This window comes from Melanotaenia boesemani, chromosome 15 (genome assembly GCF_017639745.1).
Source record: "Melanotaenia boesemani isolate fMelBoe1 chromosome 15, fMelBoe1.pri, whole genome shotgun sequence".
Taxonomy (NCBI): domain Eukaryota; kingdom Metazoa; phylum Chordata; class Actinopteri; order Atheriniformes; family Melanotaeniidae; genus Melanotaenia; species Melanotaenia boesemani.
The window spans coordinates 5335002-5360673 of NC_055696.1; the positions used below are offsets into that span (position 1 = coordinate 5335002).

A 25672-nucleotide genomic window follows, 5' to 3' on the forward strand; every position below is an offset into this window, starting at 1 on the left:
AATTTTAACAATAAGATGATTTATTACAAATATGTCAGACAAGCTACTGTCAGATACTTCTAAATGACACAGGCACAGCAGGCTGTCTCTTGCATCTACCACACCAGCTTGTGGACTAGACACACACACTAGCACTCATTACACAGTGCATAGCGACAGCTACATAGCAACTGCTGCTGACTGCTTAGCAACAGCTGCAAAGACCTCAAGGAGGGGGGTGGGTTTCATGGGTTGTTTCAGATGACACCATGTCTGCTTAAAAATGCCAATTGTATAACTTTATTTTTTTATCTGGTGAATTCTGTTCAAGTGTTTATCACTATGAGGCTTTCTTTGAAGATGCTGTTTCCTCTCACCTGCCCACAGATGTCCGCTCCCTCCCTGATGTGGCAATGACTGGAAACTGCACAACCGAGTGCAGCGAATTGGGCCATTCAGACGCCTGCTGGATGCCTGGCCATCCCTCGCCCATACGCAAGACCAGGAACCCCCCGAAACTCTCCACCTTCGTGCCTTACCAGGAGAGAGGGAGCCTGGGACGCCTGGCAAACGGGAGCGCCAGGCTGGGTGGCGAGGAGCACCGGCCGCGCCTTCCACCCTCCCGCAGTGCCTATTCCAACAGTGGTCACGACGCCAATCAGGACTGCCCCTTAGAGGAAATGCCCCTGAGCGTAGCCTCCGAGTTCCCCCCCACATCCCCTTCCGCCCATACTCCAAAACGAGAAATTTACCTGTGAGGAACAAATTCCTCTGATCGGCCCACAAATGAAGGAAAGATACAAGCACTTCAGAAGGAGGAACAAGCTGTCCATGAGCTAAAGCCAACAGCCGTTTTGTAGGTAACAATAGGCGATAACTCATTCAATCACTGGCATGAACACTTGTTTTCATCATTTCCGACCTAAATTATTAAATTCATTAGCATATTTATGAATGATCCCACAAAGTTAGTTGATGCACTCACTCATTTATTTATTAAAATTCTCGATGGATCCAATTCATAAAGATAAAAAGGAAATGTAAATGGAAACAGCTACTTCAGTAGTAACTAATTCTTGTTGTAGTTAGGCAAGTCCCATTCTGTGAAGTGATCTCTTGAAATTGAAAGTTGTGATCAGTGCTCTTGTGCCATTACTAGATATAATTTAATAGACAGCCAGGCTAGTCATATCAGAGGGCATAACACTTTTGACCAGGAATCAAACGAAAAGGTCACTCTTAATGTACAGAGCTGTAAATACATTTGAATGGTGTGTTTTACATATATTTTTCTCTGGCATAAGCTGAAAAAAATGCCTCTGACTTTTAGCATATTTAAGCTTTTCTTTACTGCTGCTGTTTAAACTTGATTGAGACCATCTCCTGGAGTGGAGCTCGATATTGTGGAAGGCATTTATCTGCTCCACACTATCACACACACACAAACACACACACCTTTGACCCCTAATCATAGTAGAATGGCCTTTACCTCTGCTCCCTGTAGAGCTCTGCCTCTGGCAGAGAGAGCTGTGTGGCAGCATTTAAACTGACATTATGTTCCACTGACTCGCAGCACTGTGACCTGTCGTTCATCATGAAAACAGTTGACTTGGCCACAGAACCTCAGGGTCACGATGACCAGACACAGAGTATACGTCAGACACATTCTGATTGGCTTCTCACTTTGTATGAGATTATACAAATTTACCAGTGTAGAAAGTTCCTCTCTGTTGTGACAATCAGATGGGATCCATTCCTTCACAGCTTGTAGTCCTTTCCTCTCACAACCGATAAGAACTGATGTAGATCTAATAAATGCCCGAGGAACTGTTTAAATGAAAGGCACTTGAGTATTGAGGGCCACTGGAGAGAGTGAGTACTTATGGAACTTTTGATCATGCCGATATAAAAGTGGATAGGTGCTCTACATTCAGATTGATATATTTTTTAAGTATTTGGTGGTTAATTCAATAGAAAATATGTTGCAATGAGTGAATTAACAATATGGACCTAAGAAGATACATTACAAGAATATTTTAGATAAATATTTGATTTCATGTCAGAAAGTGATGCCTGCAAATACAAGTGTTGAGCTTGAACAGAGAGTTTGACAGTGAGATTCAGGCTTGGTTTTCTGCAGCTCTTGTTAATTAAATAAAATGTTCTTTGTATTGAGGACAACATGCTTAATAAGTTATTAAGCATCTTTCTTCCTCTGGCTACTGAACAGAGAATAAAAATAGGGCATGCCCTGGGGATTCGTTTATCTTTACAAAGATTTTCCCTGAGTAAATCTGAAGGATATGTATGAAGGACACTATGTATTAGTCAGTAATTGGATGTTAATGATGACTCCACTAGCCTGCATTACAACATTGTAGCGCTAGTAGGTGTCTTTGATTTAAACATCGATTTGATTAGATTTGTAGATACCTTTCACCTCTGCAGAGTATTTCCATAGTGAGATTGTGTCTCTGAGTGAGGGTGAAAGAGCGTAGAATGGACATTTCCTAATTAAGGTGAGTAATGAGTCCTGAGCTGGGGCATGTGTGAGCTTACCCTCAGGACAGGGCACCCACCAGATAATGCAAATCCACCCACTGAGCTACAATCAGTTAAAAAGGGTATTTTTATCAGCACTTACCACATCATGCTGCCATTTAAACCTACGTTAAGAATAATTAAACTGAAACCATATGGAAATTACTGGACATGGCCATGACTAAATAAGCTTGGCAAATACCCTGCCTTGAGGGGGACAAAAGCACATTATGCCATTTTCAAAGCCATTTAGCGACTGAAATAAAATTCAACAATAGGCCATGATACACTGTGATTAACTCAAAACCACCACCCACCCACCCAACCCCCACACAGCACCCATCTCAGAGCTTCAGATAGCCGCTTCACCAACCGAGAGCAGCGGGTAAGATCACTGACCTGGAATTAATGACAAAGTGAGAAGGATAGCAATGAGTGATAAAACTAGTGTCACATAGGCTCAATCACAGCTTGATCTATTTGAATGCTTTGACTTGATTCAGATTCACAACTGCTTTGCTTCCACATTTCAACTCTGGGGTTAAATCTTAACCCAATTCCAGCCTACGTGCCACTTAAGTAAATCCAGAATGCGTCTACTGATTTGTGTCTGATGGCAAATACATTAAATAAGCAGGGTGATTCTTAGCAGATAAGTCATAATTGTTGTGTTTAGATGCAAATAGAATGACAGGAGGTTGATTTAAATAGTCTGCAAAACAAAAACAAGCCTGGGCCTGCCCCCCTCCCCCTCCCCCGTCTCTCGAACTCTTCTGCTCCGGCCAATAATGACCTCCTGCTGCTCACTTCTGGAAGAATATATCACCGTGTTTGCCCTTTCTTTTGAACTCATGCTGAATGAACTGTGTTTACTTCTCTCCCAAACACAGAGCTGTTCTTCTTGATCAGAGTAAGAGGACGTCACAAAGCACCTAAATACGCTCTGAAGTGTGATGAATATTGTTTAATTTGTACTTAACATTGATTTAATGTTGAATTCACTTGAGTATATTTTGCCTCTGTAGTGTGTATTGTATGGTGATCATTTCTGTGGACAGATGGACAAGTAACCGTAATGAAATTTGGCAAGGGATTCTTTTTTTTTCTCACTGATCAAAGACTCTCAGCAAACTGGTTGTGCGAAAAAATAGAGAAGTCTGTTGGTGGTGTAGTGTACATAGATCTTCACAACCCCCTGTCTGCTGTTGAGCAGGCAGTGATTTTAGCATGAATTCCAAAGATGATTGGTAGAAACTGTTTACTTGTTTTTATTTTACTTTCTGAAATGTCAGTGCTGGTTCATATTCAAAAGGCCCGCTCCCAAATGGACTGAAATTGACTGAACATTTCAATTTTTTCACAGTTCATCTAGAACAAAGACAATTGCCTTGAAAATATGTCTTTGCAAGAGAGAATCTAGTTGTTATCCTAATCGTTGGTATATTTATATAGGATAAAATGCTTGTGATGCCATGTTTTTGTACAGTTTTATGTACATACAAGTGAAGCTTTCTAAAAGTTCTGAGAAAAGCCGATGGCATATAAAAATTGTAACATGTTTTCTTGAGATGTGCACATCTTGCCTTGGTTGGATTGACCTTTGCTGAGTCAGTGTGAATGTGGCCGTTCTATGCCTGCACTGTAGTCATTCACCGGCTCTCACCTCCTGAGGACTTAATCAGTTTTTTGTTTGTTGTGAACAGTGGATTGTCTTATCTTACCAGTTTGTTAAAATCCTGTGTTCTGCTTTGTTCTGTTTCCGCATGTTGACAAATTCTCTTGTAATACTGTAAGTCCTCATGAACTTTGTAATAAAATCACTTCAGGGAAAAAAAGAAAAGCTGTCAGTGTTTTCTTTCATTTTCTATTATTATTCATTACTTTTGACTAGTTGGTTGTTACATTCTGTTTAAGAGATTTAGCAGCCTTGGAGCTACATTTTTTAAAATGGGTTTTGCTCTAGTGCTAATTAAAACAAACTAGTATGCTCGTCATGCAGACACCAGCGCCTCATTTCTGAGTCAGGAAGCGCCAGAATGTTGAAAAAGAACCATTCAGGGATTGAAATAGAAGAGTCCCAGGACCTATGCTCACCACTTCATCTAGGAAAACAACTTGCCAGAAGCACACAATGCCATCATGCTCTTAGCTCAACAAACAACTTTTATTTAAAGGACTGATGAGCTGTGCAGTGCTACACAGGCTTCCTTACAAGACTGCTGTCTTGTGGTGTTAATTTTGAGATGTTTATGTGCTTCCGCTTAAAGACAGATTTTTTTTTTTGTTTGTGTTTGGTTGAAAGCATTCATAGACAACTCACTCAGTGTCTGGATGTTTATACGCTTGAAGTATTCCTGCTATATTTGATTGTTGGTGCATAAGCTGAGAACTTAATTGACCTAATCCTTGTTGCACAGATTCCACATTATGTAATCATGTGTGAACCACAGTAATGTAAAATGAGTGATTAAACAATTTAACAGCCATCCAATACCAACACTTGAATGCTGCAATTTCCATCTCAAAATCAGGCAGTATAGATCTGCAGGCCATTATTCCTTTTTTTTTTTTATTTTGCACTCTTTTGCTCGATTTTGCAAAGGAAAAAGAGCATGACAAGATATAGTTTGTTAATTTATCTGAATTATCACTGACATCTTCTACAACATTCATCTTTCTTACATGAATGTATAATCTAAAATTTCATGTTTTTAAAATCCGTACAATCCAGCAATTTGCAAAATATTAAAACATGTTCAGTAGAAAAGAGAAAAATGTTGACTGGATGGAGCAGAAAACTGTTCATGAGAAGGTTTTCTCCTAAATATTAGCGAAACATTTGCACTTGTTATCATCCCATGGTTCAAAATGGCAGAACATCTGTGATGGTACTGATGGTGCATTAATATAGAAAGCATAGCTCATTTTAAACACACCATTAATCCTACACTACATACATTAATCCATACATAGAATTTGGTAGAAATACATTTTTTACCTCCAGATTATGTTTTTTTTTTTTTTTTTTTTTTTTTTCGGTTCATTTAGCAATTACTCTGGTTTTAATCAAAGGAATAGACCCAACAACCATCATTGTCCACTTACCAGCATTGCTAAAAACCTTTGTTTTGACATTCAGTGCTGATGTCTTTGCGAATGATGTTCAAACCCCTTTAAGAGTAGATCTACTAATGCACCTGTATACTTACTTCAAAAGTCAACCAGACACCCTGAGAATTTCCACTTGTTTTTAAATGCAGGCAAATGTTCTTTTTATTTTATTTTATTTTATTTTATTTTACAAGAGAGGAGCTGAAATATGACTGTTAAGGGTGAAAATATTCACAGTAAACACACACACACACACACACACATTCTTAAAAGCCTTTATACGCCTGAATGATCATTTACTCATATAGCACAGGACCTTTGCGCACCCAGGTCTTCCGAGAATGCACTGCTCTTGGATATGGGTATTGTTCGTGGCCTCTTGCTCCTGCTGGCATTAACATTGGTGCTTAGTGCAGGCTGAGGCAGAGAGATGTGCAACATTGAAAACAATGCACACTGCAAATGTGGGCGAAGGGCTGTCTCCAACCAGAGTGAAAACAGACCCTTAGAGAGATCTTGGCATCTTGCATGTTTTGTCAAGCTCAATGCATAAGCATAATGTATGTTTTTGTCTTAGAGATATGCAGGATTAAAAGTATCCAAATAAACCATCCTGGACTTGAGATAGCTCCAGTGCTTCTGTTTGTGAAAGATAGGTCCTGTCACAGTAATGTTTAGATCACCAGTTGAGTCAAATGAGTTTTATTACATGATTGTAGAGCAAAAGAGTAAAGGTCTGCCTTGCTAAACTATTTCCGATGTTTTAAAAGAAAATAGCTTAAGAAGAACTCAGACTAGACAGTGTATATGTGTTGTTGCAGTGGCAAAATCTGATTTTGGCAAAAAGTAAGATAAAACAATAGAAAATGTCCTGCCTAAGTTGACAAAAACTACTATAAATACATATTGTAATTGTTAGCATCACTCACAAAAATCAGTGTTAAAGCAGAAACGTCAAATCAATGACAATTTAGCTTATAACTTTAGCTGAACTTATCTAATTGGCATCTTTAAGCATTCAAGAGGTGAAAGTGCTGTAAGAGCTTGAAAGGGCCCAACAGACCACTTCCAAGTTCACCTCCAATTCTCTCCTTGTGAAACAACTTGCATGAGTAATTTCACTGAGTTTATCAGCTGTGATGCCAAGCTTTAACTTGCTGCTAATTTTAGCCTTACTTGCATCCCGTGGAGTGAGAAAAAGCCAATATTATCGATAGCATTTAATGTTACCACTGGACAGGGATTGCTATGATAGAATATGAAATGTTTGATGTTGCATGTAGGAGCTCAAACACAGTGAGGGGTGGGGTGGGGGGTGGGGGGGTCTCTACTCTCAATAGAATAGAATAATGGTAATTAAAAGACTACTTGGCCATTTAAAACAACAATTTCTAATAATTTTGACTCAGGGATATATGTTATTGCTCACAGATATTTTGTAATCTCAATGATACTGATACAGATTTTCCCTAAGAATTACAACTTACTCTTTACTGAATTTCACCTTCAGGTATGGGGCTACATTTTTTAATGTATTTGACTTGTTCATTTCAGAATTGTGGGGGGAAAAAAAAATCACCTTTCAGGACCTATTTGCTGCTCGGAACTTCTCCACTGACAGGTATGGGGCCTTTCAGCATTGTCTTGTATGTTGAGTTTCTGTCTATCAATTATTAATGCATCTATGTTCTGCTGGAGACTATCTAACTTGAAGGATGTGCTGTCTCAGTATTATGGTTATTATCTGCTTTTTGACTCATGGAAGTGTTTTGCTATTCAGAGGAGTCACCTAGAAACGGGGTGTGAGATTGGAGATCATGTCATAATTGACAACCCTATAAAGATGAGGCCAGGAAGACGATAAATTGAAGATGTTAAATTGAATCAATAATTCCATACATATCTCATGAGCAGTCTGACTTATAATTCAGCTTTACAGATCATATTCATTTAACAGTATACTTGGCTTACATCAACTTAAATAGCATTTAAGCTTGTTTAATGTTAAAAAAATGTGGCTATAAAACTGTCCTTACAGTGAATCACTTAAATTTGATCATCCAACAATGATTATATCTTTCTTTACAAAGGATTTGTATATAATGTTCCATGCTGTTACTAGCTCTGAGAGGAAATAATCTTATTGAAAATCCAATAAAGCTTTTACAAGGCGCAGAATAAAATGCCTTTAGTATAAATTCCCGATAACCATGGTAGACTTCTTAAAGAGATGAGAGATCAATCAGGTTGAATGTAATAGTTAGTGGTTGCGAAGCTGGTTGGAAAACTTGTTTGTCCATAGCTTGACTCCTTTTCTACAAACTGGATCCATCTTGGCTGGATGCTAGCATCTTGCCCTGCAGAACTTGCAATTCTTTGCAAAGGCAAAATCATAAATTATACAAGGTCATCATGTTCCTTTGGTGAGGAAGCCTTCCTTTATTCAATGTGGATTTTGATTCATTCCCTTAAGCAGTTTCTCTGCTTTATTTATCGGTTAATGACTGTCAAGCTAATACAACACACTGACTACTTCACCCCTTTTCTCCCTTGCTGCTGGGCATGGTGTGTCCTACTTGAAACACTTGTGTGGATGCAGACTGTTGGCAAAAAGAAAGAAAACACAGTTTAGTGCTTCATGATGTTTTCAAAGGACTACACTTGAGCTTTACCTGTTTGAATGCGATGGAATGTCAAAATCCCTAGTATTTCTGTTATGTGCACAAGGTGTCATCATGAGGTTGGTTGCCCTGATGAACCACCTGCAGCAGCATTAGATACCAACAGTGAATACTCTTGACATTATTCTAAAGTGTTTATTTAAGAAGTTTTTTATAAGGCAGGTAAAAGGGAGTCAGGGGAAACTCACAAGACTTACAGCCATGAGACATTATTATTATTATTATTATTATTATTATTATTATTATTATTATTATTATTATTATTATTATTATTATTAGACCTTTAAATTCTTTTTATTCACATGTTTAATTTTAGTTTAATAATATTTTCAGGACATGTTTATACTTGCAATCCAAATGTTTGGATATTTCAATTCAGCTTTAGTTGTATAGCATCAATTTACATCTCATCAAACAAAATCATCTCAAAGCATTTTACAGAAATAATCAATTCAATTTGTGCCTGAATTTATTTGCAGTTACATAAAAATAAAATTCAAACCAAAAAAAATGCATAAAATATAATTAAATATTAAATTAATTAACAACAATTAATAAAGATAAGTAAATACAATTGAGAAGAAAACAAAATAAATAGATTAAATTATTAGTTAGATAAAAAGAAATTAAATAAACAAACAATAGAAGTGGTTTGTCTCAAATTTTTGACAACAGGCATCAAGGGGTTAAGTTTGTGAAAATATTTTAGTAGTTGCTGAAGTTGCTGGGGTGGGACTCATCGCTCTGGTAACAGTGAAGAAGATGTTTGTTGCTTCTTGTCAGCATGTCTCTACCCCAGGATTTTAAGAGGTAAGGCTTGTTCTACATGTCTGAGTCAGATGGTTGAGCCTAGCTTGACTTATATGTGTGTGTCCCATACAGTGCTCCTACATGAGACTGGTTTTCTAGTTTTGCTTAATCCCACAAAAAAAGTGGGGTTGGGGCAAGAGGAGTGCAGTGTTTCAGCAAAATTGGGAGTGTTACAACACCCACATTACTCACAGTTGCAACGCCCATGAGAAATATGTATCAGTAAGATAACAATGAAAATAAAAAAAAAGAAATAACTAGCTTGTGTCTTTGTTCAAACCTTAAGACAGCAAGATTGCAAAGCTCTGTCCCAGCAGAGTTTCTTTTAAGCCAGGCCACTAGTGCACTTCAGAAGTGGCCTATGCAAGTCTGGGCTTTGGAGAAAAAAATGCTCCTCTGGTGGATTGTAGAGGCCTTACTCTACAGGTTTACATACATTTTTACACTGTAACACTTTTACAAATATATTACTGTACAGAAATGCAATATAGAGCTGTAGGAAGTACTGCAGGGAGACACTGCTTTACTTTAGCCTTTTCCTAAAGATGAAACCACTACTCAGCTACTGCTGCTGTTGCCTTGGAAACCTGGTCACTCTCATTCTTTTACCCACACTCTTCACCACTCGCTTCATTAAGTGCGTTTGCTGCTGGCAATTAGAATAAAACCAGCGGCTGGGCTGGCTGCCTTGAAATGCAGTCTCCAATTAAACACTTTCAAATAGCAATGTTTCTTTAAGCTACAAGCTTTCTCTATATAATAAACCATGCATCTGGGACCTATATGCCTCTAAAAGAGTAGGAGTATGGTTGCCATACTAATGAATGACATAAAAAATGTCTTACAATGTACTGCACTGATATAACACAGATCAAACACTGCAAGGTTTGTGATGGGCTTTGAAAAGAGCTGTTTACTCAAATAAGCAAAACAATGTTCTATACATTGTCATAGTTATTTCAGAGGAAAAGAAAAGGACATGGAAAAGTCTACATCCTTAGCTGTTAAACAATTTACAACAAAGGAATACAAAGTGGCATTTCTGCTCATTTATTCATCTCTATATGTATGATGGATAACCAAACATTGCTTGAATGAATTACCATTTTAGTGTTTTGTGTTTCTTCACCGCATTTTTACTTCAAACAAATTGGTTACTTCTGCATTAAAATTGATTAAGTAAACTGAAGCTTTTATTATGTGACTATTTGTTTTGAGTGAAAAGTGCTCCTGTTACGTTTCATGTAAAACATCATCCTTAATTTAACCTTGCCCATCAGCTGCCCTCACACATATGGGACTAAAATATAGAAATAAAAACACTGCAAGTACATAAGCAGGCACTTGAAGCAACCGTTGCGTCAGTCTTTGAAACTGTGCATCAATCATTTACCACTGTAATACTTCCCACCTGAGCTCACGCTTTATGAAACTAGATTTGTGTCAACATAATACAAAAACAAGAGGAAACATGAAACTCACTGAGTTTCTCACTTTTGTTGAGTAAAAGTAATCTCAAAAGTAAATCTAAAAACTTCAGTCATAGTAATATGTCAATTTGTTTACAAGTCCCTTTGCTTCTTTCACCATTTAAACTTTTGACCTCGCTGACAGAAACTTTTTCTATCAGTTGTGCTTCTTGATTTTTTGTTTGAAGTTCTGACAGTTTTTTCAATGTTTGTCCCCACTGGTTTATGAGTTTTTGAAAGACAAGGGCAGGAGTCAACTGGTCTCCCTCTTTTATCTAGTTATCTATTCATTTTTGCTTTGGCAGGCTTCCAATAGAGTGAAATGACCCAAACATATTAAAGTGGCAGTCATGATTAGAGCTGGTCTAATTCTTTAAATGCCAAGGAAATTACTTTCAATATGATTCTTTTTTTTTATTTTTTTTTTTAAGAGTAGTACTTGGACATTAATTATGAAAGACATAATTTACCTCCAGAAATTCTCATTTTAGAATAACATACATAGTTATAGTAAAAAAAATATATAATATAATACTAATAATACCAAAGCACCCCAAAATTTATTTACCAAACATGAAAATATAATCTGTAAAGTCGGTTCATAAACCCCAGTTTAGTAATTTAATGAAGATTTGAAAAACACAAACATAAAAGGTTGATCATTCGCTACTTGTTGACAAATTTCATAATATTTAGTAATAGAAAAATGACAAGAAGTAAGGTCATAATCACAAAAAAATTATGTTGAAATAGAGTGTATGAAACCACATTCTTAGATTTGCTAATTCATTTTAAATTGTGTTAGAAGTCCAAAATAAAATGTCATTAAAAAATGACAGTCAAAAGTCACTGCAATATTACATAAAATTAAAGATAAATGGAATAAAAAATAATTATAAATGTTGTATTGCTCCATAATAGTTCCATACATAAGCTACTGGGTGGAGGTTTGAAGAGGCAAGAAGAAAGAAGAAAGCTTTAGTCAACAGACTGATGGAATATTTATCAAACTTTATGCTTTAAAATTTCATCATTGAGTTGAGCTCAGTACAGCACTGATAATGCACGAAGCATAAAATAATCTCTTTCCATGTTGCATCCAGAGGTTGTTTGAAATTAGAAACAAGAAATATGAACTCAGAGGAAAATACTTATTTAAGAAGGCAAGGGCCAAGACAGTCATAAAACAGAAGATGTATATTTGTTGGAGGGTAAACTTGTGGAGTTCTTTCTTTTAATTTTTGCTTTGTTGAAATTAGTCAGCGACGTGCATCCATTTGGACTATTTAGATGTAAAGAAGTGAGGGTGTGATAAGCAGTGGATTCAACCTACACTTTTCTTTGGTTAATTATTTGTTAATTCAAATAGAAATTAATTCTGGATTAATAAGAGTAGTTTGTTTGAAATTGGAGGAAATGTGGAGAATGTCTTCAAAGCTTTTTCAAATTGTGTTTTGATGCTTATTTCAATCCTTTAGGTTTAACCACATTTTGTCTCACCCTAACCTAAACATTTTAATGTCAAATATTAAACCAAGTACTTTTAATGCATACCTAAGTGATGCAATAGAAAAAAAAAAACAAAAACAAATCAAAAAATAAATAAATAAACAAACTCTTTCAAAAAAAGACAGTGAAAACTAGCAGCCATAGGTGGACTTTAGCATTAGTCTTATGGTGAGCAGTCAGATTTCTATAACAGTCCTTAGAGACTTCTTTCTGGATTAATCGCTATTTTTTTGATAAGGCATTATTATAGAATAACTTTTACTGATGCTGCTCACTGTTGTGGAAAATGGTGGATTACTTATGGTGCAGAAGGATAATTGCCAATATATACATCTGTGGAAGAGTTCTATGCATTTAAATGACAGGGAAGTGCATGCACTTTTATATAAAGGCATTAATATTACAAAAGTACAGAAATTACGTATGTAAACACTGAAATAATACACTAATTAGTCGACCCTGTCAAAACCCTGTTACATTTCCTGTTTAGCCTATAGTAAAATAGGACTCCCTAGGTATATGCAGCCCTCCATCAGCCTGCTTGTGTGGGTTTAGTTTTAGTCTGTGTGAGTCATGCTTGTGCCATTCTGTGATGTTTTACTGCACCATTTACGCTGATTTGCTTCGGGTGGTGACACGGTCACCTGCATGCTCTGCTCCTCTCCCCGTACACCTAGTCTGTGTTCCATTGCTCAAGGGGCAGTGTAGTTGTTTCTGATTTGTCCAAAAAGACAAAAACTTAAAAATTTACCAACCAATGAGACTTAACGTCTGGAACAGAAAACAAACAAACTAAACTTGTCAGTTCAAGAAGCTTGTGTCAGAACAGTAACCAAGGTCAGGCAGCACAAATAAAGAGCTGGCAGTGTAACCGCAAGGCCAACAGAGAGATGAAAAGCCTGATCAGTGAAGGAGAAACAGAGAGAGCTGCAAACAGGCGGACATGTTAACAGAAAAACAACAAAAAAAAAAAGCAGCAGATCATCAAAAGTTTAAAAGCACACAATTATTGTCAAGTTTTACATTTCAGATTCATTCATAGAATTCTATTTTCTCAAAATCTTACCTGTCTTTCTAGAATTTCTCTTAGGTCTTATTGGCACAAATGTTCTGTAGCTCTCATTTTGCTGAATTATATTCAAGTGTTTAATTTGCAGTGATGGACCCTCTGAAATCATGCAATGATTTCTACAACTGTCAGATCAAACATAACCATTGAATGAATGTTTTAAATCATATGGACTTTTAAACATTTCCATAAACCACAAAGTACAAGCTATACATCTTCAAGACACAACCGTCCACGCACATTTTCACAATTGTTGTTGTTTGAGGACATAAACCAGCTGGAGCTACAGATAAACTTAATCTATACCACACAGAAGCCAGATTTATTTCTGTCCAAATCTACTCTACAAATATTTAGTTGTCTTTCTGTCCCTCTGTGAAAATATCAGAAAATGAATGACTGATTCAAAACCTCACTTAAGCAAATTTGTCTAATTAAAACTGGTGGCTGAGCTTGTTTCAAAATGAATTCAAACAGTGAAGCGCACAGCCACCGAGACTGAAAACTGCTATAATGCTGCAGAGACTGAATTAAGAATTTTTTTGTAATAGTTTGTTTTATAATGAAAAACCATAAGGCTGGCAAGGTTTTATGGAAGATGGTTTACTTTAATTAGGGATAAGAATTAAACAAGCACATCTTTTTAACAACTTATAGTATTCATTGCATTGTGACAACAGTAACGGGGCAGATGGCAGGTCATATCTCCAAAACAGTTCACAGTGGTATATGAATTGTACAGCAGCAGTGTAACTCATAGCAGTGAAATTTTAAGCAGCCTAAAATACAATACCCCCCCCCCCTCCCAAAAAAAAGAAAACACCCCACATGGATTAGCAAATAGGTAAGAGCCTTTCACTGGATAATTCCTGCATGGATGATCGTGTTTCAGCTGGCAGCAAGTTCCCAAAGTGATGCGGTGAGTAGCTTCTCATTTCAGAAGACATGTCCTGTGGTTGTGGAAAAGATGTTAATCTGTTTGAGAAGGTTCAAATTATTGACATCAAGCACAGAAAAGATTGTAGAAAATACTGAATTTGGGTTAAGAACTGTTCGAGGCATTATTAAAATCTGGAAGGATTGTGGGGAACCATCTTCAAGGAAGAAATATGGGTGTAAAAAGTTTTAAGTAATGGTAATCAGTGATCACTGAAACATTTGGTGAAATCAAATCACAAACATCATAGAATTGAGGGCTATTTCCACACACACTATGATTAGGATTAGGACTAAACAGCTGTGTAACCTTAAGAAAAGAGAAGAGATTAATCTGAAAAAAAGGTTACATTTGCTAAGCGGCATACAGACTGGACTATAGCGCAATAGAAGGTCATGTGGTCTGATGAGTCTAGTTTTACCCTGTTCCAGAGTGATGGAGCATTAGGGTAAGAAAAGAGAAGGATGAAATGATGCAGCCATCATGCGTAGTGCCTACTATACAAGCCTGTGTGGGCAGTGCTCTGGGGTTGCTGTTCTTGGTCAGGTCTAGAATTAGCAACGTTATGTACACAAAGAATGAGATCAGCTGACAACCTGAATGTATTGAATGAAGAAGTTATTCTATCAGTGGAACAAACTGGTGGTGCAAGCCTTTTCCAAGATGACAGTGCTAGAATGTATCTGGCTCAAATCGTGAAAAATTGATTGCGGAAGCATGAGACATCATGTTCACACATGGATTGTGTGATTTTGTGAGTCCAGACCTTAACTCCATTGAGAATCTTTGGGAAGCTTCTCTTGGTGTAAATGCAACTCTGGACAAAAAGAAATGACATTGCAGAACCTTACTGAATTGTTTCCACAAGGAATACATGCCGTAATCAAAGCTAAAGCAGGTCAAATTAAACGTGAAAAAATTTACTCTTATAAGGCCCCCCTTTTATGATTTAGGCATGTAGACATAGCCAAGACGACTTGCTAAAGTTCAAACTGAACATCAGAATGTGGAAGAAAGGGGATTTAAATGACTTTTAAGATGGCATGGTTGTTGGTGCCAAACGGGCTGATATAATATTATAAATATTTCAGACACTGCTGATCCACTAGGATTTTCACTTACAACCATCTCTAGGGTTTTACAGGGAAGAGTCCAAAAAAGAGAAAATATCCAGTGAGTGTTACTTGTCTGAACCAGCATGTCTTGTTGATGTCTGAGAAAAATAGGCAGACTGGTCTGAGCTGATAGGAAGGCAACAGTAACTCATATAATCAATAGTTAGAACCAAGGTTTGGAGAATACCATCTCTGAACACACAACATATTCAGCCTTGAAGCAGATGGGCAGCAAAAGACCACACCAAGTGCTTCTTCAGTCAGCTAATAACAGGTAACTGAAACTAAAATGTACACAAGCTAAACAAAACTGGACAATAGCTTAAAAAAATGTTGCCTGGTCTGATGAGTCTCCATTTTTAGCTGCAATATTAAGATGGTTGGATCCGAATTTGGCATAAACTGCATGAAAGCATGGATCCATCCTCCCTTGTTTCAACAGCTTAGGCTGTGCTGGTGGTGTAATAGTGTGGGGGATATTTTCTTGGCACACCGAGCAATGTTTAAACACCAGAACCTAACATACAATGTCCATCTCTGTATGACAACAGTGTACCATCTTCTGACGCCTACTTCAGGCAGGATAATGCACCATATCACCAAGCTCAGTTTTTTTTTCATATTGGTTACTGAACTCAACATAAAGTTCATTTTACTCTAATGGCCTCCACTTCACCAGATCTCAGTCCAATAAAGAATTTTTGGGATGTGACGGAAGAGGGAAATTCAAATTATGGATGTACAAGCATTAAATGTGTTGCAACTGCGTGATGCTATCATGCCAGCATGGACCTAAATCCCTGACACCTTATTAAAGAGTTAAGCCATGATGAATTAAGGCAGTTCTGAAGGCAAAAGGGGAACTGTCATAGTACTAGCAAGCTGTACCTAATAAAGTGGCCAGTAAATTTGTGTGAGTGTGCAAATGTACAATATATCCCCCCAAAAGATTTTCTTAGGGGAAAAAAAAATCCCAATGCAAAGAACTAAACTAAACAAATAACCCCCAAATCATATTACTATACAAACATAAAACACTGCTTTGAAGTGTTAAAATATGCATTTCTTTAGGCAATAATATCTATTAATGTTCCATTTTTAGGTCAAAATTTACCACATCAGTAGCAGGAATCTATTATATCAATGGGGTTTTGTATTATATCCAAATTTGCATTATCATTGTGCCAGAGGCAGCAAATTGTAATGGTTTATAATTTTATTGCCACATTAAAACATCATCAGTGTTAACAGTATGTTCCACACATCATTCTACGCTGAAAAGCTCCTGCCTTTCCTATAAGTGTTCCATTTCTTTGAACTAATTCTAAATTTGCACATACAGTGTGCAGGAGTCTACACCTCCAAAAATTATGAAAACATCTCTTCTTTCCTTTGACATGAGCCAGGTCTAATCCACATTTTCCAGAGAGCCTCTGCAATTCTCCCTCACACACCTGCTGGTTTACAGGGTCGAGGCTGACAAGTTAATGCAGTTCAGGTGTTGTAATTGAAGATTGCCACCAGCTGGTTGTGGTGTAGCTTGGCAGGGCATAGAGGAGAAGAGTTGGCTATTGGGCTGAACAGGTGATCGGTGCTTTAGAGCTGCTGGCCTCGTCTCACAACAAGCCCCTTGTTTATGGAGTGCCACTTATGTCTCCAGGCACTGCATTCACATAATGGCTCCGACACTGAAATAAAAAGAAAAGAACCAGCGCTTCATTGAATATTAATTTGAATGTGAATGTACTCTAAAATAAAAACCAACTAACCTCTTTAACATCATCTGTTTGAACATTTAAATTAGAAAGAGAACAGAGCTGAAAATTCAAACAGTATTTCATTGTCCAAATACTGTCTGGGCTGACTGTTGTACCAAATATTCACTTAGCTTAATGTAAACCACCCACACACTCAAAGGCATGTGGCCCAGTAGAAATCAGCATTGGATTTCAGTCAGCCACAAATTTTCTTCCCAACTCTGCAGAAGCTCACTGCCTGCCAGGCAGGACTTGCTCACTAAGTCTTTGTAGTTTTAAAAGATCCATTTAATTCTTCCATTTACATCTCTAAACCTAATAAACATGACATTTATGCAGAAATCTAATAAGCCACCACTACAGGTCCAAACAGAATTAACGCAGTTTGCATGTGGATAATATGTATTCACCACATACATAGATGATTCTGGATGTCTAAACGACAACTATTTATATGTAGATGCTTCCAAACACAAATTTTCTTCAACTTTTTTGGCAGTTTTTTTTGCTGCTTCTGCCAGAGGGACACTGAATATGAGAACAAAGTGAGAAGAAACATTACCCAATAGAGCTGAAGGAAAATGCTGAAGGGATATAAGCTCAGATTTTCTTGTTATGAAACAGTCTGTGTTACCGTCGGCATACCCTGCAGCTCACAAGAAATTTGAAATCGATCATTGCATTTACACATTGTGGCACCTGGATAGGGATGGGTGCAAGCCAGCACCTTACATGCGTCTCTAACAACTACAGTGGTGCTGCACCATGAGGAGCTGCACTGGTCTGTAGAGAGACAAGTCAATAAACAGTTACTTGGGCCAGCAGGTTGTTTGTCAAGTGAAATTACAGGAAGAACATTTTTAAGACTGATGTCACACAGTACAAATCAGGTAGAGACTGGAATAGAAGGTAAGCTTAAATAAACAGAAGATTGATTGGGAGAAGTGTGTAATGTGAGCTGGTGTGGCTAGAATAGGCTTTTCAAAAGAGCATGGGTAGAAAGATGGAATAAAATAAGTGTTTGTTGTGAAGAAGAATACATGATGATGATGATAAATGATACACTAAAAGAGTCAAAATCAGGATTGCACATTGCAGCTATATAAACATATACACACACAAATAGGTCACAGTATGAAACATCAGAACTCCCTTGAAAAATGTGAGAAATCTCACAGCAAATGAAATGTTAACCAAGAGCCATGTGTAGAACACAGTAATGCCTGAGGGCATTACAGGCTGCTGTTGGAAGATAGTGTTGGCCTATTATATTTTTTACAGGCCATGGTTTGTAATTAAATATTAACTCTAATTAGCTGTATGTTTCTTTGTTAGCAGTTCGCAGAATCTGAGTTTAATGTAGATTTGATTTAACAATATCCAGCTTTTCTGGCAATATAAATACAGAGGTTGCTCCATCTACTGTTAAGCTTGCTGCATCAACTGCAATGCAAAAAAAAAGGGATTTCTAGGTATTTGACAGAAAATAATGGTTCCAACATTTGAAGTGCTTCATTATGTTTAAATAAAAAAAGTGAGAGAAAGCTTGTTAGGGAGTTTTTCGGGGGGGAATATTAGCTTTCCTTCCATTAGTGCTTGTAATAGTTCCTTAAGTGCAGAGTTCACAGCCCAATCATCTGACACTTAAAACTAATCACCTGCCTCATAGAATCTGTCAACCTTTTACAGAGGCCTTTAGGTGATGGTATAATTGGCTGTGGTTCACTTTCTTCTCAGAAGGAGATGTTAGCTCATCTTTGTTCTGCATCGTCTTCTCTCAAGGTATTTTGGTTTAGGTGATGGTGGAATCAAGAGCAAAATAGAAAGACCCAGTGGCATTTCCAAGCAGTGTGTTGACTTTGCTGAGCAGTGAGAGCCAACTGTCATCTTCAGCAGATCCAAATAATTGATTGGCTCATTACCCTAACGCTATATTTTCTCTGTGTGAGGCTTAATGTTATTTGGTTACAGTAACCCATTATTTCACCAGGGGCTTTTTGTTGGACTAATTTGAAAGTGCTTACTGGTTTCATGACTAATATGCAACACTGTTGATTTTGTCTGTAATTTAATGGCTACTTTGAGAGTGGCTGTTAAACCTTGAGTCAAAACATCAACAAAGAACTCTTATTTTGGGCTGGTTGAAATATCTTCCAGAATTTGAATGTTTTACCAAATACAATCCAAAATTTATTGACTTGACTGGCATTATGTTCTCATTCAGTAGTCATCAATGTTAGATACTAAAAAAGAACAAATAATACTTATTGCTATTCATGTTTTCTCTGACAAACAACTTAACCCTTTAAAGCCTAACCCAAGAAAAAATGGGGGAGAATTAAAAAAAAAAAAAAATGTATATTAAACATGTATTACTATGTAATATGTCTAAATAATTATAGTCTAGTCTTCTGGCTTTTAGTATCCACCATAGATGCAGAAGAGAAGTATCAGATTTTGTGCAACAGGGTTTTGAACAAAGTTTTTACCATAAAATGATGTAAAATGTCTCAGAAACTTCATGTATGAAATATGATACATGCAGCATTATAGGATTAATGATGCTACTTTAATTTTGAGTAAGGAAAATATGAGTATTCCCATTTTGGAGACTTGAATTAAAATCTAATGATCCATCGTCTCCCATCCCCACGCATCACCAGATGACTGTAATCTTCATGAACAGCTGACCCTCATCCTTAAAGTGACAGAATATAAGAGGAACTGATCCATCTCCTCCGGAACAATCAGCGTGAACGGGAAATTCACAGAGAACAAGTCTTTTAAGAGGCATCTGAAAGGGCACCGGCTTGTCGAGGGGTGGGGGTGGGGTTGGTGGGGGTTGTTGGTAAGCACATTGCAAATGAATGTCAACCCCTTGAAGCTTTGCCTGTTCGCTGCTTGATAATTGGTCATCTATCCACCCTCCTGTGATCACCAGTTTAGTTCCAGCTCCGTGGGTCAGTCATTTATTTCTGGTCTCATTGCTGCTTGTTTGTTTCCAGTTGTGTAGTCAGCTGTTTACTCTTGGTCCTGTGATCAGAAAATTTATTTCTGGTGCTGCAGTCAGTGGTTTATGACTAGTTTCAAGGACTTTGCAGTGGATGTGTTTCTGCTGCAGCCATTTTCTGCCTGATTTTATTAATTGGCTGTAGACTTAATGCAGTGGAAACATGTTTTGGCAATAAATTCCAGCCAGAGAGAGAAAGAGAGAAAGAGAGATGACAGTTGTATACATTGGGGTGATATACTAGAGTGTGTAAATACATATTTGTGCGGATCATTTTCTGCTTTCATGTCAGCAAAAAGCATGTCTGTGTCCTCCCTCAACAGAGTCAACCCCTTTAAGGAAGAGGACATTTGGGACTATGAAAGTGTAATGTAAACAGAAAAGCTGAGCATTTACATTTTTATTTATTTATTTATTTATTTATCAATAAATCATATTTTTTTCTGTTAAAATTACATTTATGCAGTTGTATTTATTTATCTATCCATGTGTTTATCTAATTTTAGTTTTGGCTATGGGCAAGTTGTGGTTGTAAAATGAGTCTGAGTGGAACATCCTCATTCGAAATATTGAATGGAGCCCTGGGAGCACAGTGGGATCATGGCAGGATGAGTCAGCCCTGTACACGCAGAGAGAGAAATAAGTAGTAGCTTACATATTGACTGAAAATTGTGTTGATCTGGAGATCTATGTGAGCGATATATTGAGGCCCTTTGAGGAATTCTGTCAAGAATACAAACTGCACGGCTTGCAGCGATGGTGGTATTTCCAAATTTGCAGCTTCCAACAAGTTCAGGCAGATTGTTGCTTCTGTACAGCAGAAAGAGAAAAAAAATGAGCAAACAGTGCTGAGATTTCTTTCTCTCTCATAGGAAAACAAATGTATTAAAGCTGCTGCTTTAAAATTACAATGGGGCGATATGTTTTATTCACAGATAATGATTGGTTCAAATATTTTGAATTGCAAATTGGTTCCAAGGGAAACATGAACTAATTTATTTTACTTGATAATTATTAAACCATTTTACTGAACTGTCTTAAAACTTTTTAGACTCCATTTAAAAGAGTTTTCAAAGTGTGCTCTTTCTCCATGGTAGGACTCTAGTTACAGTTCAGGATAGTTTTTTTTTAATGAAACATTGACAGTAATGTAGCCTATAACCACTACTTTACTTGAGTGAGAGACAGAACTGGTCATATAGAAGTCAGCAAACATCAGTTTAGACCTGAAATAATCAATACGTCTATTAAGTGATTAAGTAAGAAGCTTTTCTTTTTCTCTGCTAGTTTCAATTTTCTGGTTGATGATTTTGTTGTTTTCCTCTGTTTTAAGTAAATGATGACAGAAATGTGACCATTTAGATCAACACTACAGCTATCCATGATCAGACATGCTCTTTAAATAGAGGTGGAGGAGAACAAAAACAGAGATAATGGAGAGATTAATATACATTCTCCCATGATGCAACAAACATTAAAGAGGAAGGCTTGATGTTATTTTGTAACTGCTAAACTGACTGTATCCATTTAAAAATGTACTCTGTGTAAGCAGTGTACTCGGTAGGTTCATTGTTTAAAAAAGATAAAGGTATTCTAAAATATTGATGTAGTGTACAAAACGGGCTAATAAAAAATTATTTATTGGAACCTGGAACTTAAATGTATATCTTGCAAATACGGTATCTATACTGTTTTGTTCTCTTCAGGTTTATGAGAAAACCTGTGTGGCTCAGCATACTGCTTTTAAATAAAAAATAAATAAAAAATGATGTCATGTAATCAATCAGTTTTTAAAACACTGATATTTTCATGACAATTTGGCTAAAACTGTTTAACAGTCAGGAAAAATCTGACTTGTTAAACATATTTCTGTGGTATCTTAACACAAAATTTCTTTTTAATGACATTGTATTAGTGATATATGTAAACTATCTTCAGAGTTGTTACCAGTCTTTCAAAGATACACCCTTTGAGAGCTTTTTTTCCCATGGCAGAAAGAGAAAAAAAGGCAGTCTTTGTGCTAAAGCATTTTGAGGACAATATTTGATGCCAAATTGCTCAATTTGTATCGACATTTCCCTTAAGTGCACATCTCAAACATTAGGCTTCTTTTGATGTCTCAAAGAAGATTACCAAATTTTAACAGCCAGGAAGATACCTGCCCATTAACTCTACAAGGTCACTGAGCCTTATTTTGTTGGGCATTAAACTATGGCCTTAAGAATCACAAAAAATTCATTCACTGGGAATTCAGTTGCTAATGAAAGAGCTAAAGAGCTAAACACTTGTTATCGAAAATGTTATCCACAGTGGTAAAAGTAAGAAAGAAAATATGCCATCCAGCTTTCACCTTTCTGGTTTCTTTAACGGACACTCTCATTCAGTGGGGTGATCTCACTTTCAAAACGGCTCTTTTTTTCAATTTTACCTAATTAGACTTCACAACCTCTCACTGATGATCTTGTCTAATTAAAGGCCTCTTTCTTTCTGTCACATTGTATGCCAAATACACATAAAAAAAAACTCTCACTTACTTTTCCTCCCTGTGCTCCCAACCAAATAGGCCACGTCCCCTTCTTTCCCCTGTATAACATTGGTTGTGAATTAGAAAATCAGTAACTGAATAGCACCATTTCCCTCTTTTGGACTTCAGTTTTCTGCTTGCTTCTTCAATGCACCTCTCATCTAGCCTGTAGGATTTTCTAGCTTGTTTATTTCCCAGCTCTCTTTTCTTTTATTTCTTTTATTTATTTTTTTGAATTTAGCCTATTCCTTTAGATGTTTAAGATCTCAACATCTCATCTGTTTCCTGTATCACCACTGAATGTTCTGGTTGCCTCTCAGGAGGTCTCTCTTTTGTTGCCCTACACATATGGGACGCAAATCTGTTCAACAAAGAAAGCTGAGACTGCGTCTTATCTTCTCCAGCTTTTCCCCAGTCGAGCATTCACTACAATAACAGAGTGAATGGAGGATGCATTTTTCTTTCAATGTTATATGATGTGAAATTCTGTAATTGTAAAAATCTGGAGTTGATTTAGGCTTTCATGTCCACTGATTATGGGGACAGGGAAACGCATGTTCATTTTTGATGTAGTATCTATGTATTGAAATGTTAAAAAAAAGACCATATGAATTCAGCTTGACAGAGTGACTGATTCTGCTGTCATATTTTTTGATGGTCAATGTAATATCCCATAGTATTCTTTAAAATATGACTGTTAATAAAATATTAATGTAACTTAATATAGTCATATAAAAACAGTGGTGTTATTCTACAAACCACTGGTGCACAGTTGTACAAATCTGTTTTTATTTTAAAGTATAGTGTGTCTCAATTGATTTGATATTGAATTTGGTTGCAAAAGACACTTTGATTTGACAGTTTTTGATTTGATAGTCTCATTTTGTTTTAAAAATGTGTATCAAAAGAAGTCATGTTGTACTTTTAGTGGTATTTTCCAAATGCATCCACTCTTCTGACCTTGTGCCAAAACTAATTCATGTTTTTTTTCTTCCTTTACTGTGGAGCTTTCCCTTGAGCTTTGTGCTTCATCTTGTGCAGGTGAAGAGAGTGTGATGGTGATGCTGGTGGTGGGGGGGAGGGTTATAGTGGTATCAGAATGTAATGTTGAGCTGTTGCACCTGCTCACATTCTCTAGCTTGCCTGTATATCTCCTACAGGGTAGTAAGTATTTCAGAGAAGTCATGAAGTCTCTTTGGCTATCAAGTGAAACATTTACCTTTGATGTTTCCTCTCAAAGGAATTTTCAGGAATACAGACTTTTTGCTGCCTAACGACCCAGGATAAAGATGCTACCTTTGCATTTTCACCAGGGGTAACTTTATACAATCAGACTTTCTTTAAATATTTGGAGTAAAACTTTGGAGTATGGTATGTGGGGCGGCAGTGGCTCAGGCGATAGAGCAGGTCATCCAATGACCGGAAGGTTGGCGGTTCGATTCCCACTCCCACAGTCAACTGTCGTTGTGTCCTTGGGCAAGACACTTAACCCTCCTTGCCTCTTGTGTTGGCATCACTGGTGAATGAATGTGGATGAATGTTCAGTGGTGGTCGGAGAGGCCGCGGCACGTCTCCGTCAACCTGCACCAGGGCAGCTGTGGGTACACACATAGCTTACCATCACCAGGTATGAGTGAGGAGTGGATGAATAATGGATACACAATGTAAAGCACTTTGGGTGCCTTGAAAAGCGCTATATCAAATCTAATCCATTATTATTATGTCTGAAGAAGAAATCTGAACATATTTTGCTTGAGCCAGTGCTCTGAAAGTTGAGCAGTTGGGGAAACTGCTTGCCAAACACTGAGTGGCAGCAGCTAATCAGTTTTTGGAATTGAGGATTCAGTTAATTACAAGAGTTATTGGAAATAAAAGCCAAAAATGTGAAGTCCTACGTGCGCTGGCAAAAGCTCAGTCTGGCGAAGATAACTCATTAAGGTAATCTTAAAACAGTGCTATAATGTGAATTTAGATTAAGTCATTTCACCACAATTCCTGCTTATGGATACTGAGATTGCAGAATGCTGTCTGAATTCAATTTGTTTGCCTGGTAAGTGGGCAGGTTAGCAGAAAGAACATTATGTCTGTAAAGGCAAAATCATACACACAGACAATGAAAGTTAATTTCCCACAGTGAAAAATTAATGAAAGACATATTTAATGTTACATGATATTGGCGTTAAATTTCCAACATTCACAAGCCCATAAGATGCAGAATTACTGGTTATTTCTCAAGAGATCAAGGATAGATAGCTTTGTCCAAAAGCCTGAACCCACCCTTTATTTCTTTATTAATTACCATAAAATAAGAAAAAAATCATGCAGAAATTTAATGAAACATGCAAACATAGATGGACATGTTTGTTATGACTACCTTTATTCATTAAGACAAAGAAAACACTCCTAGCTTTCCTGTAATTTCTTTGAGTAGTCTTCAGGAACAGTTCTCTAGGCTCCTTGAGGGACATTTCAAAGCTCTTTGTTAGATGTTGTCAGCCTTTTGTTCTGTTCCCTGTTAAGATGATCCCACAAAGCTTTAATAATGTTGAGGTCTGGCCTCTGGGGAGGATTCATCACTTCATAACATCACTTGCCACTGATTTTCAGTCTAGACTGTCCTTGGCTAATTTGCTATAAGGTCCTGTGTCCAAAAGAAATAGGAATAAATGATGTGTCTTGGAGACAGTTTGTTACTGTCAGAGTTCCTAAGGATAGAATTTAAAATTGTTGTGTTTCTATGTAAATACAACAGTGATTCATCTTTTGAGATTACCGTGTGAGAGATTAGTGCTTTTTTTTATGCTTAAATGATTCATGAGTTGATGAGTTCAGTGTTAAAGAGCTTACCAAACAAATCCAGTCCAATCCAATTTATTTATAGAGCACTTTAAACACAACACCAAAGTGCTGACCAATAAAATGACAACTAAATTAAAAAACACATATATGCATAGAAATATAAACACACACACACACACAATATATATATATATATTATATATATATACATATATATAAATATATAAATACAGTAAAACATAGGTCAAGACAAAAAATTATAAAATGACCAAAAACAATGAAACCTTTAAAATCATCAAAGCATCGCCTCAATCATTGTTAAAAGTCTAAGATAATAAGTGGTTTTAGGGAAAGTTTTAAA

At 36.9% G+C, this 25672-nt stretch overlaps 1 protein-coding gene across 2 annotated transcripts in view; it reads left to right on the forward strand.

Moving 5' to 3' along the window:
* Positions 1-4345, forward strand: part of pcdh1a (protocadherin 1a) — an 80594-nt gene extending 76249 nt beyond the window's left edge. For both annotated transcript variants that reach the window (XM_042009219.1, XM_042009218.1), the window contains one exon: positions 367-4345. In XM_042009219.1, coding sequence (XP_041865153.1) covers positions 367-737 — 371 coding nt within the window. In that variant the 3' untranslated portion in view covers positions 738-4345. The remainder of the gene's footprint in view (positions 1-366) is intronic.
* The last annotated feature ends 21327 nt before the right edge of the window (positions 4346-25672 follow it).